This window comes from Ursus americanus, chromosome 24 (genome assembly GCF_024610735.1).
Source record: "Ursus americanus isolate L20-20 chromosome 24, mUrsAme1.1.p, whole genome shotgun sequence".
Classification (NCBI taxonomy): Eukaryota; Metazoa; Chordata; class Mammalia; order Carnivora; family Ursidae; genus Ursus; species Ursus americanus.
In genome coordinates, this window is record NC_142150.1 from 11,161,696 (window position 1) to 11,181,515 (window position 19,820).

At 38.1% G+C, this 19,820-nt stretch overlaps 1 protein-coding gene across 4 annotated transcripts in view; it reads left to right on the forward strand.

The window, feature by feature from the left end:
• Window positions 1–4,105: 4,105 nt before the first annotated feature.
• The window catches only part of GAS2 (growth arrest specific 2), a 128,158-nt gene continuing 112,443 nt past the window's right edge, over window positions 4,106–19,820 (forward strand). For 2 of the 4 annotated variants that reach the window (XM_087855349.1, XM_045808678.2), the window contains exon 1: window positions 12,151–12,409. In XM_087855349.1, the coding sequence (XP_087711475.1) occupies window positions 12,265–12,409 (145 nt within the window). In that variant the 5' untranslated portion in view covers window positions 12,151–12,264. Of the gene's footprint in view, window positions 4,354–5,521; window positions 5,814–12,150; window positions 12,410–19,820 lie in introns of those variants that run through there. The other 2 variants (XM_087855348.1, XM_087855347.1) reach the window with 2 other exon arrangements.

Genomic DNA, 19,820 nt, shown 5'->3' on the forward strand with positions numbered 1-19,820 from the left:
TTTGAAAGCCACTGAAGTAGTAATTTTTTTCTATTACTTTTCATTGCACTCATATTATATTGGTTATGATTAAACCTTGAGTCCAAATCAACCTTGGTTTTAATGAAGTGACAAGTGACACAGACTGACCTCATTTATAAGCCTGGCACACAGGCAAGCATCTGTTTTACTGAACGCTAGTTACATTTTACCAGATGAAATGATTCTAGCTTGGGAATGAAACCATCATTTATAATGTTATTTTAACATTATTTTTCTGTTCTGAGTTCCAAACTACTAAATTAAAGACAATATATAAAAACCTAACCAATTAGTAGTAAGTTTCCTAAGAGACTGGCTTTTACTGTAATAGTCATTTATTCATTCAACTATTATTTATTGAGTGCCTACTCTATACCCACTGGCATTCTAGATGCTGGAGATAACAATGGTATAAAAGAAAGACAAGATGATTGAAATAAAAATATTTTATATTAAACACTCATTATTAAATTTGAGCTTCCTGCAATTAGGATGGCATGATATTTTAACAAAAGTTTTGGGCACAAACCACAAAAATATTAAATGAAGGAAAAGGAAAAAAACCCAACTCCAACTCAGACGAGGAAAACCACACACCAGTATACATTGAATAGGGTACTTAAAACTAGATGAGATAAATGGCATCGTTCATGAAATGATTTTTATCTATCCCCCGTGTACAAATGAGAAGAGATCGGCTTATATAGAGCACACATTTTGCAAAAATATGTGCCTTGAACAGTAGGGAACGAATATCAATGCTACTGTGCCGCTGTGCTGATAAACTTTAAAGTTCTCCATTGAGAGTAAAGCAATAGATTTTTTTTTTTTTTAAGTTGCATGTCAAACTGAGTAAACCCTGAACTTTTTCCAGGAAATTTCTCTCATTTATTCTTTGTAGTTTTATACATGACTGGTGAGGAAAAGTCACAGCCTTGACTTATCCCTAACAGTGCTTGTAATTACCATACAAGTACTTTTGTCTGCCTTATGACATTTTCAAAATTTTTATTTCGGTGTATATCGATTGAAGGCTGATCCTAGGGGCCGAGATGCTGGGGAGGGAAATAAAAGGATGTTTGACATCACTGATGAAGTACTTCGGTAAAACGTAAGTGCTTCCACTGATCCCATCGCTTTGTGGGGTTCTGCGTCAGCACTGCGTATCTTCAGGCTGCTTTCTGTATCATCACTCTCACCTGCTTCTCCAGTTATCATTTGCCATCTTTAAGTGCCTTTTCGTACTTATTTAGGAATAGAATGTCTTGGTCCCCTTTGCAAATTTGTCTTACCCAATGTTTCTTTCCGCGTGATTTAATGTCTTTCAACACACTGTCTGATTCCCATCATCCAGTGAAGGTTTGCCCCACTTTTCAGAATAAGTGAGTATTTATTATTTCTGTGAAGGAGAGAAAAGAGGGAGAAGAGAGAGAGGGGAAGGGGAGGAGGAGAGGCTAACCTATAGGTGAGGAAAAAATAAATAATTCTATTGCTCATTATATATATATATATATATTTTTTTTTTTTTCTAAGAGAAAAGGTCCAGTTCATATATGAGACAATATTGAAGGTTTAGAATGCCGGAAACACGTATCAACCCCCAAACTTTCAATATGAGAATCCTCGAAGCTGTGATAACTTAAAAAGGAAAACTAAACTATGCTTTCTCTAAATCTGGCTTGATTTTTCTTCTTTACACTGTCAAGCTCCACAAATGTACTTAGACTTTTTTTTTTTACTTCGTTAGATGAGGAATTTGTTTCCTTCACCTTCGCACTTGAGAGTATGTTATAGCTGAGTCTACTGGGCTATGGTTTTCTAAGATGAGCATGTTTAGGTTGAGACCAAGGCAAGAAAATTCTTGGACAAAGAGAGTGTCTGACAAATGTATCAGTGGCCAATTGGAATGCATAAACAAAATTTTTATTTTGAAAATCACAAAATAAAAATCAAGCAGGAGTTGTTACAAATGCTGAAAAGTGTTAAATGAAAAGATTTTGATGCCTCTTCAAAAATCTTTTGTATTATTTCTCTTTTTAAAAAATATTTTATTTATTTATTCTGAGAGAGAGAGAGAGTGGGAGGTTGGGGGAGGGACAGACGCAGAGGGAAAGAGAGATTCTGAAGCAGACTCCACACTGAGTGCAGCTCCGGGGCGGGGGTGGGGGGGGTAGGGGGTGGGGCTTGATGTCACAACCCTGATATCGTGACCGGAGCCGAAATCAAGAGGCCAACGCTTAACCAACTGAGCCACCCAGGCGTCCTATATCACTTCTCTTTTGTCACCAAAGAATATTCAGCACAATTCTCAGATGTTGAGGGGGAAAATGCATATTTCTCCTAGTATTTTCCTTGTGACTGTTGCTAAAAGGACAGAGGATCTGCTATAATGCAGGTACTAAAACTAAAAATACCTGGAGGACGAGAGGGGCCTTAGAGGGAGTAATTTGAATAACTACACACTCCCAATGCTTCTGGAAGCTTCCTTATTTTCCTACAGTGGATTGGACGTTGCTCCTAAATCAACAAAAGTATTGCCTTGCACTTTGCTTTTTAAATTATCAATATCGAACAATGTGACAAGAATATTTATATCTGTAGAGAAACAGGATATAAGATTTTCAGAATTCATGGTATTAGAGTCTTTGAACTCTTACTGTATACCCTGATGACACTTAAATTAACATCGATTGGATGATGATATTTTGATCAGGAAAAATTATCAAGGATGTTTGGCCTTTTACCTAACTGGCACAGATTGGGAAATTGAAGATACTTTACTGGGGCTCTTGAAATACTCAGATCTGGTTAAATTCTGAGAACTGTTATTATTCAGCATCATTGACTCAAATTCATCAGTCACCTGCTCTGTGTGTTCTGTCGTTGTTGTTTATGTGTGTCTATGCAATCATATCGGCTTTTTATAATGCTATTTCCTTCCCTTTATAATGAGGAATGGCTCTTTTCACTGTCTTGTGGGAAGCCAAGGAGGACTATGGGGCGGACACAGCTGCAACATCAAACCCAACTAAAATAAAAACCTTGGAGTTCAATGCCACCAAACTTTTCAATCCTCCTCCCTTTCTTCATTATTCGTACTGCTATGACAAGCAAATAACTGATGCCTGTTTCTAGATGTTTTAGAGCAAATAACCACTTCCAGATGAAAGCTTAGTACATGCAAAATGCCTTTTTTCAATTATATCTGGAAGTATTCACATCACTTACAATGCAGATCTACAGGCAGTTTCTGTTTTGCAGGGATGGGTAGGGTCAGTTACTTACCATTAAAAAAAAAAATGGTATCCAGGAGAGGATCAGAATATCTGTCAATGCAATCATATGCATTGGATGGAGACGCACAGGGAACTGATGAACAAGCAAACAAAATCACAACACAATAGTGTGATAATTTCCATGTACACTCCACGGAAAGTGGTCACCTGCCGCTATTAGCACACTCGGAAGAGTCACATGTGTATTAGAGTTGAAGCAGACACTTGAACATCTGTCCACTACATGGGAAGACTTTCCATCTCAAAATACATGCACTAATAAACAACAGTTGGAGAAAATTGTCCATGACGTTCAACGTAAAGCTGAGCTTTAGCTGAGAGAAGGAAGGGTGGAATTGTATTTCCTTTGGTAAAGCGAAAGCAGCCCTGAGTGCTGCCTCTTCTAAAACCTGATGTTGAAAAAGAATTGTAAGAAATCAAATTGTTCAATTTGGAAAGAAGAGCGGCCAAAGTTACTGGAAAGCTCATGCCTCTGAGTCTGCAAATCACTGGCCAGGAGAGCAAAACTTTTCCAACACCCCATTTTAATATTGTGCTAAAGCCATTGACTCTGTTAAAACCCTGGAGTTAAATATGATCCCCTCCCCACTGCACCCCCGCCCTTTCTCTCTTAGGTTAGTGTTTGGGGGACAGGGGGGCTGGAGCTTGGCCCCAACCTCGGAATTGCTGCCAAGGGCTTGTAATACAATCTCTCCCCATTTGAAGGGTAAATCAGTGTCAATTGCGTTTGCCGTCCACCAGAAAAAGTAAGCATTTTACTTCCGCTCGGTCTATGTGGACTGATGAAATGTAGGAAATCTGTTTCTGGCAGGGGGGAAAAATCGTTTTCCCAAACAGCACCGAGAGGAGCCATCAGAGAAGTATGAAGAGGGGCAGTGCGGCTGTAGTTGCTGCCGCTGCCGCCGGGCTGCTGGGGTGCGGAGCGCGGCTGCTGCAGGACCTGCGCCGGGAAGGGGCCGGCCCCGAGACGCTGCGGGAGCCGAGCCGGGAGCCCCGGCGCCTCTGAGAGCCGCCAGCAGCCAGCTCCGGACGCGGGGTGAGCGAGGCGGGCCGGCCGGGTTCCCGCCGGTGCCGCCGCAGCCGCCGCGCGCGCTCAGCAGCCGGGGCTGCGGGAGCCCTGCCTGCGGGGGCGCCGGGGGCGGCGGGGGAGGGGCGCTCCGTCCGGTGACCTCGGGGGCGCGGCTGGGACCGGCGGGGAGCGCGGACGGCCGGAACGCCTCTGGCGCTCAGTGGGTGGGCACTGCAGTGGGTGACTCGGATTCCCTGGACACAACCATGTGTTCCTCGTCCCTATTGTGGAACAGCCCAAATGACTGCCGCACGGAGAGCCCGCTGGGGCGGCTCAGCCAACCAGGGACAGAAGTGAGGACTTGTGATTAGCACATCGATTCTAAACGCACACTTCTGCTTTGGTGCGCAGGGGTCTCTGATGCCTGCTCAACGCGGTCGGTTACTGGGGAGAGGGGAGAGGAGCGAGAGCGGTCTTCATGGACTGATCCTGAATGCTTTCCTAGAGTGGAGGAGGCCGGGATGGGAGGAAAGAACACGACATTTATGATTTGGGGACATACTCCCTGTTTTCGACTGATGAGTTTCACAGAGTTGAGCTTTTTTAACGTGAATAAACAAACGCTAGCCTATGAATCAACCCCCTCTGGGAAGATTTTGCATAGTAGTGTTGTTCTTTTCATCCAGAGAGCAGGGTTTTGGAATCCTAAATTGTTTGGGGAGCAGCAGAGGAGCCAACTTTGCTTTGGAAGCATTAGGTATTCCGGCAAAATTAAATTCTATCAGCCCAGTAAGGTAAATTGCCATTAGCCTAGCCCAGACATCCGAAGTTTCTACAGTCTTGACTAGAGAGGGAGCAAAAGCAGGGGTTAACAGATTCTGTTTTCGACATTCCAGTACAACTGGGGTGGGGGCGGGTTGTGCAGTACTTCCCTCCAGTTTACCTTTTCGGAAATCAAAGGCTTTACTTTTCCACCTTCACCTTCTTTCTCTCACCCTCCTTCACCTTCATCCACTTCCAGTTAAGAGTTTGCAAAACTTTACCGTCGCTCTTGTAAACTCCTCCCTCTCCCCAAGTACCCTCTCCAACAAAGCTAAATCAGTTGTGTAGAGGAGATCTTTTGTGGGGGAAATAAGATCTGCATGTGCACAGGAACACCCATTTGGCCTCCTCGTGTTAAAATAAAGGCTCAGACAGGTCGACGTGCCAGCCAGGCAGGGGAAGTCCACCTTTTCCCCTCACCTAGCGCTGAGATTCACAGACACGAGGCTGGGAACGAGCCTCTGTGGCTCACTGCTTCCTTCCCCCAACCTCCTAGCTGTGGGGACGCTGATTAGCTGCAGCTGGGATCTAGTTGGCCCAGCCTTTGAAATCGATCAATGGGTTCCTTCTCGAGGAATGCTCCCCCCCTAACTTCAGAGGAGGAGGTGGTGGCTGTGGTGACCTTCTCCAACATGGGCGTCCTGGTTCTGACCGCCTAAGAGAAGGTAAGGGACAGATGTCTGAGGCATGGGACAGACAGCCTTTGCAATGCACATTGCGGCCTTCACACAGGGCTCCCTGAACCGGCTCTGGAACAGAAAGGTAGTTTGAATTTCAGCCTGTGTGCTAACTAAACTTTGGGCTTATGTCTTCACTGTAGTGCTCAACGCCCTACTTTTGTGATGTGGACTGTGCTTTACTGGGAGATACAGTCACCCGGCACATTTCTTTTACCTGGTGCAAAAGGTCATGCGATTGCCACTAAGTTTTCTAGAATCTTGGTAAGAAATGTTAAAGCTTAAACTTGCAGGTATGGTGACATGTCAGGTCTTTCGTTAATCGCAAGTGTGTTATGTGTAATTTTAGAATTTTGATTCAAGGCTCCCAGTCTGTATTATAGATTTTTGGAGCCTTTGGAAGGTCAGAGTTACCTCGGTTGAAAACAATGCGGCTCTGACAATTTCTTTGCCTAGTTTTGTTAAAACTGCAACTGATGTTAAGGCTCTTTTGGTTATCTTTGTGGTTTTGCTATAGAGGCACAAACAGGATCCCACTATTTCTTCCAAGCAACAATCAAGATTTTCCACTCAGTGTTTTTAGACTAGAGAAAAGAACTGGAGAGAAGGTAGAAAATACCTCTTGTCAAAATGAGTATGCTTGTGTAGTTTTTCTTTCCTAAATGTTTTCAGGGTCAATTGAGTTTTAACTACTGTTCTTCCCTTATACGAGACTATACACTATATATATATATATTTTTTTTTTTCAATACAGTGTAGAACTCTGCTAGCTCTTAACCACCTTATAGTTCAGTAAAACAGAAGTCTTTGTATCAAAAACAACATCAAAACCCCCAAAATGTTCTCATGAATTAAGGTTGACTTAATCAACTTAGATGAAATTTTGAGGTAAGGTAAGTCCTTAAATAGTCTAATTGATTGATGACTTTCAGATGGTTTTCTATTCAAGTTATGTTTCAAGTTAATCTGGTAGGGGTCCAAAAACCAGTGCTAAATTCTTTGGAGGAATGGATTAGTAGGATTTTTAAAAACTTGAAAGAATTTCAAAATCCGTGAAAATATAAGAATCAATCCCCATTCAGTGTTATTTTTTTGGTCATGATTTGAGAAAGAATTATTGCAGGTATACCGTCATTTAGTTCAAGACAAATCATCATGGGGCTGCAAGAAGAGAAAGATTTCCTGGAAAAAAAACTTAACATTACTCGAAATTGGATGCAAGGAGAGCTGAGTAGGATATTTTTAATGATTCTGTGACTAAATAACCTTGTTACTTTGGGCAAAGTATCTTAGGCCTCTAGTCTTTTATTAAAAACCAGGGATTTGACTGCTACATCTTCTAAGGTCCATCTGAGTTTAAAGATTTTATTACATAATTAGAAAAATTGGTAATGTGTGTCATTTTGCCTTTAATCTTGGTGTTTTTTTTTAAATTTGTGGACAAGTTGTGCCTCTTAGCCAGGATGTAGGTCCACTTCTAAGATGTAGAATAATCTTTCTGATTAAAGTTTAGACTTTTATTTTCTGATTAGGGCCTTAGGTTAAGATTTGGCATTCATGACATTGGTTGAGAATACGTAGCTTTGCAGAGACATTATGGGTTAGCCTAAATGAATCGCATAGGAGGAAAGAGCTCGGAATGATGGCGGAGCCATCTAGAATGGTTGTTGGTTATTAGTTCTTTGAATTTCAGTTGAAAGATAGCTTTTTCTCCTTCCAAATTTTGAAAGGGTGTTTGGCTTGGGGTGTTCTTCGTTAAATTTTTTAAAATGGTGTTATTGGCCTACAAATTTTGTTTCTTCATTGTTTCACACTCATAACGCACACAATTGAATAGAGATGAGGTCAGTGCTGTAGATCAGAACAAAGTTGGCCTTTAGGGATGGGTCTCTTGACTGTGGGTTCATTAGCACTCTGTTTTAAATGACTATCATTAAGGAGTCTGCGTGTGTGTGTGTGTGTGTGTGTGTGTGTGTGTGTGTGTTGAGGGGTGTGTAGTGACATCCTTTGTCATTTATTTTGAAAGTATAGCATTCCCCTATCTTTAACTGGTATCAAAAATGAGGTATAATTTGTTACCAAATTAGCTTGTAAAAACACATGTACACTTCTCACTTTAGAGCTTAACATTTCATTCATCACCTTGGGGTTTCATCCCTGTCAATATGAAGAAAACTTTGGATTTTCCATTATTTATGGGTTTTTTTCATCAATACTTTGTTTTCATTTCTCCTTTTTTGACTTTTTTAGTGATTTATACTTCTATAAAATATTTCTATTTTGTTACAGAACTGTTTTTCTTTTTAAAATATGTCAATAGGAGTTTTATTTTGGCACATTTTCTGTGAGGGTGATTTAGGTTCACCTAGTATTTACTGGATATAAAATATATACCAAAAAATGGCACAAATATTTAATCTTCACAATTGTATTTGAGGTATTTGCCTCCATTGTATACACTGGAGAACTCCAGTACAAAGAAAAGTCATCCAACTGGAATAGAACAGATATTAAACCACTAGGTAGTGGAGCCAGTATTTGACCCCAGGACTTCTGATTCCCAATCTAATATTCTATCTATTAATCAGGCTTCTTAGTGGATCTCATAGCAGACAGTAGTGATATAATGTTTATAATTTTACTCTTATTTTTCTTTCTTTACAATTTATTTTTTACGCAATACATTTTTGATAACATGTCAGCAAAGTCTACAGAGAGACTGGAAACCATCTTGGTCGTAATCAAAGCACACCTCTAGGTGGCGTTAAAGCATACTTTTTGTTCAGAGTTAAAACTATGATGTCTTCAACTGGGATTCTGGAGCTACAGACTAAACAGTCTTTAAACATGTGATATTTTACTTATGGAGTCATTAATTTTTTCTTCTTCCCCTGGGCTAGTCCAGTCTCATCATGTTCATAATGGTTATTCCAGAATCAGTTCTACTATGGAAAGAAAGAAAAAATAATACACACACACACATTCTTTGAAGAATCTGTATTAAGTTTCCGCATGTTTTTCCCTTTAAGTCTTATTTTTCTGAATTCCAAATCCTGAGGGTTGAGTTATCCGTTTTTAGATAGACCCATACAGCTTGGAGAAGCCGTAGTTCAGAGAGTCAAAGAAGCATTTGAGTCCTTCAGTTTGCAAAGCAATTGGCTTTGCTTAGTACTTACCAAAGTCACTTATCAAGTTTTAAAAATATTTAGATTATATGAATTTTCATGGTAACATCTTTCAATGTTTAGATATAGTATATAAAATGTTTTTCTTTCCCCCAAACCTAATGTTTTTTCTTCAAATCTAATGGATCCTTAATCATTTTATTTCCCATCTTTAAAAACTACTCCTTGGCATCTCTTTCGGTTTTTGAAAACTTTTGGATAATTCAAAGGATCAGAAATTATCTTTTTGTTATAATTCGTTCTTTGTGATCTAATTCAACTCATCCAGTTGGTTAAAGTTGAAAATTCTAAAAAGGTTACAATCCTGTAGTGATCTTCTTACCTGAGTAATATAAATTTATTTGATTGTTATTCATGCGAGTTTAATCATTTCAATTAGAAACTGCTTCACCATGGGATAATTCTTCCACACTCCAAATCCCTAGCTGGATTCATTTCCGTGTTTCCTATTCATGTCTCTGCCATATTTAAATCGAAGATTTCCATGCAGTGACTTTCAACTAAACCACAGAGTCATGCTAGGTTTGATGGTGATCTGAAATATGAAAAATGGATCAGGAAAACCTGGGTTGAAATCCCGATTTTTTCCCAAGGCATGTAAGCAGAAGAGTCCCTGTCTATGACAGTGACTTTAGGGGTCCACATATTTGGCATATGTTTAATTGTTTAACTTCTATCGCCCGCTAATTACCCACTAAACCTACTTTCTCCCACTTTTGCTTCCTGGGGAAATATAACCTTATTATTGTTTTTTTCCCCCTTTGTATATAATTTTGATTATATCCAAAGCAGCATAACAAAAATTGCTTAATTACTCTTATTGTTTTTACTTACTGATCGTCTATAAATATTAGAAGATAGTTTGAATTACGTTTCTGGCAAAATACAGGACAGACTACATGAGAAATAAATGTGCCACTGTCAAGGATAAGAAAAACTTCACTGTTCGGAAGGATTGAGGGGAACGATTGTGTCCCTCTGACTCATTGAAACTGTTACTTGCCATTAGGCTTACTGTAAACTATCCCTTGATGAATTCTTTGCTAGACAATGAGCTTAAGAATCTGAGGTGTCTTCTTGCTTTTACAGAGCAAAGTAGGATTCTGGTGCTTAAATGGAAGTTTGCAGAGCACATAATAGGATGTAGGTAAAGTTACTGAACTACCACATCTCACTTTCAGGAAAGTAGTGGGAGAGATTGTGTCTTGAGAAGAAAGACATTTTAGAGGTAACCCTTTTAAGATTTCAATTAGTTACCTAAATATATGAATCATGCGCTTAAATGTATTATTACTTAAATATTCGTTTCTGAGGCTAGCTAGCCTACAGGAATCCTAACCAGCCACAGGGAGCTGTCTTGGGACCTATTTTTAAAAGAACTGGAGCAAAAATGTTTTAGATTTCTAGTACTTAATCATAGGGTTTGGAGAAAGCTTCAGGACGTTATATGAATAATATAATTAAGAGCAAAAAAATAGGCAAAGATGATATTCTGGCTCCTGTAATGATAATTTACTAACATATGACAAAATGTATTAAAAATCTTTCACATTTGCACTGGTTCACTTTAGATAATTAGATATATAGAGATTTATAGATATAGAAAAAAGGTTTCAAAGATAATTTATGGTAATTTTTTTGCAAAAAGTTATTCTAAAGCATAATTGCTTTGCAAATGAAATTGTCTTTATTTTTAAATTATACATTTATGACGCTTTTTAGGTGTTGAGTCACATTACCAGTCTTTTCTAATACTACAGCAAAATGTTTGGGAGACAGTCACATTTTGCAATTTTCTGAACACCAATATTATCTTGTTTTTTTTCAAAAGCAGTCTTAAAAGGCAAAAAATTAACCAATGCTAAGAGAATTAGAGTTTCATATTAAGTAGAAAAGAATACAATGTAAAGAATAAAACTGACGGAAGTGTATACAGCTTATATTGGTAAATTTAAAATACCGTAAGTATTGAAATACAGCTGAAAACCCCAGTATATCCTATCAGACTTCTTGCCAGCTGCAAATATTTTCCTTTTCATTAGTCATACTACACTTGGTTATTTCATGTGCACTATTTGTATATAGAATAGAGTCCTACACATTGTTAAACTGATGAGTTTGTTTACCTTACCTTACTTGTTTATATTACTTCTGTAGTGTTAGGTCCTATAAATGGTGCATGCAAAGTGCTACATTCAAGGCCAAGTATATATTCAAGCATCTTTTCTACAACCCCTGCAGGGGACTGTGCTACTCATAAGGTGGTTGGTTCATGAAATCATCTTTTATTTTATAAACCTAAGACCTTTCATTCCTCCTACTCTAAAGACGATTACAAGCAAAACTAGTCTGTAAAATATATAAAGTGGGAAGACAAAAGTAAGATAAAAGAAAACTCTATGGCAGTATTTATTAGAATGGTGTGTAATTCTCATGTTATAATATGGGTTCTTGATGAATCTATTTTGTAAAACGTATCATTCTGGAAAGAATAATGGTCGTAGAGTATGAAGACCCAGATTTAAGGCTGACTCTGGCATGATCTAGTGTACATGATCTTGGTTAAGTCACTTATCCTCTGTTGTTGTTGTTGTTATTGTTGTTGTTGTTGTTTTCATTAACTGTAAGATGAGAAAAGTGTAGTAAGTACTCTTTGAAAGCACCTCCTTTCCTGTCTCCCCACCAGTTCTCTAAACTGGGAGTCCATGGTAGCTTACCCATCTGCAAAGAACCAAGTGCTCTGCTTAATCTTACAGGTAATAGTTTTAAGAGTAGTGGCCCTAGATTTACAGTAAATTGTGCAAATTATATCATTGCTTGCACTCAGAACTAAAATTCTGTGGAAATCTATGGTTTCAGACATTAACCCAAACATTGGGAATTTACAGCTTGGACACTAAAATTTTAATCAAGCTCCTTTTATTACTTTGGAATAAGTGGAATTTCTTGCCTTAGAAGACAGCTTTTTCCAGGATGATGTTTTACATGAGCTTAGAGCTTAGTGTTTGATTTTTCTATTTGACCTTAGATTGCTGCTGTTTCCTACCAGGTGGTTGGTTGAAAGGGATGGGCCCAGTACAGGAAAAGCAAATAGTGTCTCATGGGGTTTAATAATTAATAACCTGGCCTGTCATCAAAACGCCATGGACCTGGTTCCTTACCATGTTGTTGGCAGAAAGATTTTAACAAGAGATGTCTATATAAAAAGCAACTGCTCTTTTGTTTCCAAAACAGGTATTACAAGTGGATAAATAATGTGCACTGCTCTGAGCCCAAAGGTACGCAGTGGACCTGGCCTCTCTGATATGCATCAGTATAGCCAATGGCTGGCCAGCAGACATGAAGCTAATTTGCTACCGATGAAAGAAGATCTGGCCTTGTGGTTAACCAATCTATTAGGTAAGGTTATAAGATCTCATTTTGGGAGCAAAGATAACAGGTGTTGGGTTTGTTTGTTTGTTTTCCCCTCATGTCATATCCTTAAGCTAGGCATGTGACAGCTCCTTGGGAAGAAAGATTTCATTATTTGGATTTTACATCTGGGAAACCTGGAACATGTGGAAAATTTAAACCAATTTCTCTATATCTCTCACATGAACTGTGCTTAGTAATTCCAGCGTCGTGCACTGAAAGGTGCATCGCTTGTTTCATCTAAATGCTGATCTGATTTGATTTTTTATTTTTCTTTCATGCAGCTGACCAGTTTGTCCCGTTCTTTTGACCTTGTACCCAGGCCACAGTCTGTGCAATCTGACTTCTAAAACTAGATTTCTTTGCCCTACTTGCCTAGCACGCCTTCCGAAACTACTGAATGCCCACGCTCTAGAACAAAAACATGTATCCTTCGTCCAAATGAGCTAACTGGAGTCATCCAACCTTGAACTGAAATTTTTCTTCTCATTTCAGTTTTGTTTTTAAGTACTCTTCCAAAAGGGGTCTCCGAGAAAAATGCTACCTCATGCTAAGGCTGCCTATTCTTTTTTTTTTTTTCCCCCGTTTCTATTGTGCCCGCATATTCACAGGATAAAATTTCAAGCATGTGCAAAATGGAATCATGCATTTAAAGGCTCATCATCTAGAGCAGTGCTGTTTTCGCCAGTAGTTTTTCACAGAGGACAGAATGAAAACCTGAGGGAAGGACCGTTATAGACATAGGAGATAGAAGATTTGAATATTGAGTACACATAGAATTTATATGGTGCTTTATCATTTGCAGAAGGGTTTCACTAACATTATTTTCTTATTTAAAAAATCCTTCAAGGCAAGTGGTATTTTTCTCCCCACTTTCTAGATGATGGAACTAAGGAGCTTAGTGAGGAGTACCCTGTTTGTCTAAAGTCCTAGCAAGGTTTTAACAAGGTTCGGTAAGATTTTAGCACGTTTTAGCAAAACGTTCCTTTTGCTCACCATGGCTCTGGGGTTTTGCACGGCTGTTACATTTTTTAAAGCCTTCATCCTAAGGGTAGATGTCTCCTTATTCCACAGCGTGTGCACTATATTGACGAGTCTATGTAGCTACTGCCTACGGGTGTGCAGGGCTCCCAGCCACACCGTAAGGGCAGACACGCAGAAGGCATTCCCATGAGGACTCTTCACTAGGCTATGGCTCTATATCCCCTGGAAGGGGGGCGCTACCGCCTTTTAGTAAGACATCCGTACAAAGGAGGAGTTTTTATCTTCATCCCATACAGGGAGTCAAGTTTGTCTAAGCAGATGGATTTTTTTTTCTCTTTCTCTCTTTTTTTAATTTTATTTTTTAGTTTTTGGTCTCTTGAGGGTTCACTAATGATTGTTACGTAAGTAATTTATTATAACTTTGAGCTGTCCTTAGCCATGGGCTATCGCAAGGAAAGCGGCATAGAGTGGGAGTTACGAGCACAGACTGGACATATACTGTTGTGTCTGAACCCCAGATCTGCCACTTACTAGCAGTATGATCTTGGGCAAGTTCCTTAACCTGTCTGTGCCTCAGTCTCCTCGTCAGTAAAGCGGTAATAACAGTAGTGTCGTCTTTGTAAGGTTGCCGTGGGATTAAATGATACAATAGGTATCCTACTTAGTGGGAGGCATATTGTAAATACTGTAAGTTTTGTCATTGTTATTCCATTTACATAGTTCAGTGATACTGTTAATTTGATTTTGTGAATAAGTTTGTATATTCAACAAATATTTGAGCATGCTGCAGCATAATACATTAGCTTAATAAAGGAACTCTGGAGTCAGAACGCTTGAATTCAAATCTCAGTTCCACAGGTCACCAGCCCTGTTATACTAAGCCAGCGTCTTACTGCAATGTGCCTCAGTGTCGTCATCGGTAAAACGAGTAAAATACTAATTACAAGCTCATAGGATTGTTGGAAATTTGAATGAAATCACCAGCTTTAGAACAAGATCTGGCACATAATAATCAACTAGCTAGTAAATACTAACTATTGCAATTAACTGTGTTTCAGATACAGTCTGCTAAGCACTGGAGGGCAGAATAATGATGGGGAATAGAGTACCAGTTCTTATAGGGCTTGGAATAGCTTGAAAAAGAAACATTTTAAATAAGTAAGTGAATGAATAATTCATTAATTGGGCTTGTTTTGAACACTAAAAGATATAGTTTGCAATAAGAATGTAGAAAGAAGGAAGTGGGAATAGAGTAAAACATCAGAGGCCTTGGGGTAGGGGGATCCACTTTAAATGGTCTTACATTTAATCGAGAACTGAAAAATAATTAATAGCTAGCAGACAAAGCATGGGCGAAGAGCCTGAGTGGAAGGAATGGCATACGCTGAGACAGGAAGGAGTTCGTTACCTTGGAAGAACTGAATGAAGGCTGGCATCAACAGCAGTGATCAACAAAGGGGAGAGTTTCATGTGATTTATTGGGGCTAGGTTGCATACTGCTTTGAAGACTGTGTTAAGGAGCTTTATAATTTGTTGTATGATCAAGGAGGAGCCATTGAGATGTTCGAGGCCGGGAAAGATTGTGATTAGAGTATAGCCTGATTGTGTAGGCAGGTTCCAAGGTCCCATGACTTGTCATCAAAGACATTTCATTTGGTGAATGTGATCATTTACACAGCGGTTTGATCAGGGAGGCAGCCCAAGACATCCTCAAAGAATAGAGAGTCAGTGTGTGTGTAATGGAAAGATCCTTGGACCAAAAGTCAGGAGACCTGGCTCCTAACTGGGTGTCAGGAGACCTGGCTTCTGCTTCTGGCTCTGCCACTCAGTAGGAAATTTGCCCAAAGTCACTCAGCTATCTTTTCTGGGCTCACTGTCCTCAACCATAAAATGAAGGGCTTGGAGTGGATGATCTCTAATGTCCTTTCCAGTTCCAAAAGTCTAGGTTTCCAAGAAATCCACCTCTTGAGACCCAGTTTGAAATCATCAATATGCATAAACAAGGAGAAAGCAATTTACGTAAATGAATAATCTTTCTTTTAAAGAATAAGAAAAATAATTTTTTTGATGCTGGTAGTTGGTAACAAAAATGCAACTGATGGCTTGTGAATTTTTCTCAGAAACAGAATCTTCAAGATATAGTAAAGTACAACCTTGCGTTGACTTCAATTCATAAAAGTAGATAGGTAATAGCTTTCAAGTGAATATCCTCATGGCAACTTAGAAAGTAGACCAATACCTTGAGATTATTTTATTTTTTTATTTTTTATTTTTATTTTTTTTTAAGATTTTATTTATTTATTTAACAGAGATAGAGACAGCCAGCGAGAGAGGGAACACAAGCAGGGGGAGCGGGAGAGGAAGAAGCAGGCTCATAGCGGAGGAGCCTGATGTGGGGCTCGATCCCATAACGCCGGGATCACGCCCTGAGCCAAAGGCAGCCGCTTAACCGCTGTGTCACCCAGGCGCCCCCTTGAGATTATTTTAAAGTGGTAAAACACTTGGAGTTAAGAAAATACACTTTGTACTAGAATGGTGATAAGAAGGAGGGGAGAAAAAAATGTATGGTTATATTAGAATATATTTTTGTTACACATAATAGATACATTTAGAATTCACATATTTTGGAAATGGAACCATTGAAGTCAATTTTAAAATTATTTATTATTGACCATATTATCACCTCAAATATTTGCAAATTTATATTGTGTAGCTCTCTTTCAAGTCTTGTTTTTCATCTACTTGAAAGTTAAAGATGCTTTGAAAATAGTTTCAAAGTTGATACTGTCTCCATGTAAAGTATCTGCATTTTTTGGAAGGTAGAAATTTACATACTAAATTAAAGCTTTTAATTAGGTAGTGATGTGGACTTACTTGTGAAAAGGCTTTCTGTCTCTTTTTAGTAATACTTGATTGAAATATAACTTTTTTTCTTTTATGTCTTTCAAAAGGAGTATTAATGGTTCTCTAAATTCATATATGTCTGGTCCTATATGTAAAATGTCAAATGGATGATGTAGTTTCTTAAGGAACACTCACTATGTATTCAGATTTTTTTGGTAGATAAAAATGTTTGCTAGAGAAAAAAATTATTTCATTGGTTCCTAGCCCAATATTCACATCCATGCCATATATGGAGGTATAATACATAATTTTCAGGTGCTATATACTTTCTTAATCAGTGACAATAATAAATACCACTTTACATTCTTAGGCATAGAATTAAAGCAACAATGGCAAATTTTTAGATTAAAATTTATATATTAGAATATTAAATGCCAGCTGTCTTGTAATAAATTAACCAGTTAAGGTGAACAAATAGTTATGGTAGTTCAGATTTGTTTATGAGATAACATGAGAAGATTCATAAGATTCATGAGAACATCATCATGTGATGCTTACTGACTACTCATGTATCCTTGGAAATATCTACTAATCTTGTTGAAAACAGTCTTTGTAGTCCAAGTATGTTTTCCAATAGCTGGCACCATGGTGCATTTTATGACCAACTTTCAGAAAAGACAGCAAATGAACCCCAAACATCCCTTTATTCTTCCCTAAAAACATTTCTCTGGCCATTGTCCCCTGCGACATGTTAAACGTATACACTTCATCTTTATCTTCGGTCATCTGTTTTGTGATTTTTGTTCATGGACTTGTTGTTGCCCATTTATTTTATAACTATGTCCTTAGGACATATTTGATCATCAAATGATTATACAAATAAATCTTGGGGAGACATTTAATTGTTACTTTGAATAAACAGCATGTTATTAAATTAACAGTCCCAGATTATAGTATCCATGCATCATTCAAATACATGAGGCACATTCTATGAATTTCATGAATGCTGATGGAGTATTGAAGACTGTTGTTGGCTTAACTTTGAAATGAATGCAGTAGTGTAAATATTCTCAAATTGTTTATTTCACTTGTTGTTTCTTTAATCATTTGAAGATAATGGCCTACCTTTATCTTCAATTAGTATTTGGTTAATAACACTATATGAACCATATGAAAATATATTTTTGAGAAAAGATTTTAGTTGTTAAGCATCAAAGAAGTTGACATTGTTTTTAAAGATTGTTGATTTTTAGAATGTAAGTGTGCATGTATTTGGATATATGCAGGGACTTTGAGTAAATCATAAAGTATATTACAAGTTACTTTATGTTCAATTGATTTCACTTAAATTTAGAAATGCATCATAATAATTGATACTATGGTGATTTACCCTTTGTCTGACTTTCCTACATTCACAGAAAAGAAAATCCAGTTGTGAAATGCTTCATATGATCAATAAATAATATCTCAAAATTTTCAGTTATTTCTAAAATTAATCATATTTCAGCATTAACAAGTTAAGTGCCTATTTATTAGAGTTGCTGCTGTCAAATGCAACTGTTGTCTAATGAGTTCAGAACAGCTTTCCTTTCTTTTTTTTTCCCTAAAGCCCTTTATCAGATCCTTATCCTGCAGAGTTCTCATATTCTTGATAGAGTCAATAAAAATTCCTTAGGAAAGGGGGTATCTTATGCTATTTCAAAAGTTTAAAGAATCAAATTCATGTTCACAGATTGACACCTTTCAGAGATGATAATGCCCCATTTTTTTACCCAAACTTTTCTGACAGAAACAGCTTTGTCTTTTCTTGATATAAATGAAGGGTAGGGGCTTTGAATCAGCAGGGAGCAGGTGTTGATCTAGGGCTTCTGGGTATGACGAATCATTTCCTATCTCCCAACCTTCAAAACAATGAATAATCTGAGTTACGACAGCAGATAAGTTGCTTTGAGGTCTCCAATTAGAGAAATATACTGGGATTGAGAGTCGCACTTGAGTTTGCAGTAGAGTTGGGTCCTGTCTGGATCAGCTGTAGAGATAATATACACCAGTTTGAATCAGACCACACGCCGGAACATGCCCGAGTGACTTTCTCAGCCATTCTCCAATCTACATGGTGGGCCGCTCCTCAGTCTACAGCAACAGTATCATCAGCCCCAAGTGGTTTTTGTTGTTGTTGTTATTGTTTCAGAAAGCTTTGTTGGAGTTTCTACAAAGAAAAAGACCACAGAATTAGGGAGAATGCTTTATTATTGAAAATAGTCATTTGTGTATTCAGCAAATATTTGTTTAAGTAGCCAAGCATAGTGGGTAAAAGCATGATAATCTAAACCTAGATATTATGGGTTAAAGATCCAGATTCACTGAGTAATTTTAAGCAAATTACTTGATCTAATACCTCAGTTTCATCATCTGTAAAATGGGTACAATAATAGCACCCATTTCACAAATTGGTGAGGAGATTAAAAACATGAATACATGTGAAGTGCCTGATGTATAGGTAAGTCTCAAATGTTAAATACCATTATTAGATGTTATCGTATTTTTAGGAACCCGAGTTTAGTACTGCTAACTTACTGGGAGGAAAACTTTTTTTCTCAGCAAAGTAGAAGATAAAAAGGATTCTTTTTCCAGGTGGCTCCAGTCTAAAACACTACTGATTGATACTTAATCATTATGGCAATTATGGCAAGCGCATACTTCTGGGGGGAAATGTACTGATGTGTATAAGCATGTGTGCTGATTTAGTTATTTGACAAAAAGTTTCAGGCAGATCTTTATTTCATATGATTGTGCCCTAGCATTTTATGAGGAGGTGACTAACCACAATCTTGAGCCAAATTCCCTGATCTTTGTCTATTGGCAAGCTGTCAATCATGACTGAATTGGCGGTATGAAGATCGAAGTCCACAATATGAACTTAAGAATAAAGATATTACTTCTAGGCGAGGCTATTTTTTTTTTTTTAAGGTAGGCTCTATGCCCAGCGTGGAGCCCAATATAGGGCTTGATATTACTTCTAGGCGAGGCTATTTTTTTTTTTTAAGGTAGGCTCTATGCCCAGCGTGGAGCCCAATATAGGGCTTGAACTCTCAACCCTGAGATCAAGACCTTTGCTGAGATCAAGAGTCAGAGGCTCGCTCAACCAGCTGAGCCACCCAGGCTATTTTAGATTAACCTTCAAGTCAATAGTCTTTATACTCCAGTGTGGGTCAGTCGGTTCTCCAAGATGATTTAATTGTATCTATTCATTGCCCTATCTTTTCCTAAGCATACCAAACAACATGGAAGGATAGAGCTGGGGAAGAAGTGATTCCATGGTTCTAGAATCCTACTGCATTTAGTATTTATAATCTAATGTCTCAAAAGAACTATGCAATTCTGATTTAAAAAGATCTGGTTTTGCCTAACAGAGATATTTAACTTTTTATAACGTTTACTTGAGAAATTGTAATTAGTGCTTCATATAGTTTGTTCTAATGGACTTGTCATGGTTAAATTGAGCTAACTTTATATAATAATTTTTAAAAAAAATTTTGTAGTATTAATGTAGTAAGAGTGAGATAATATA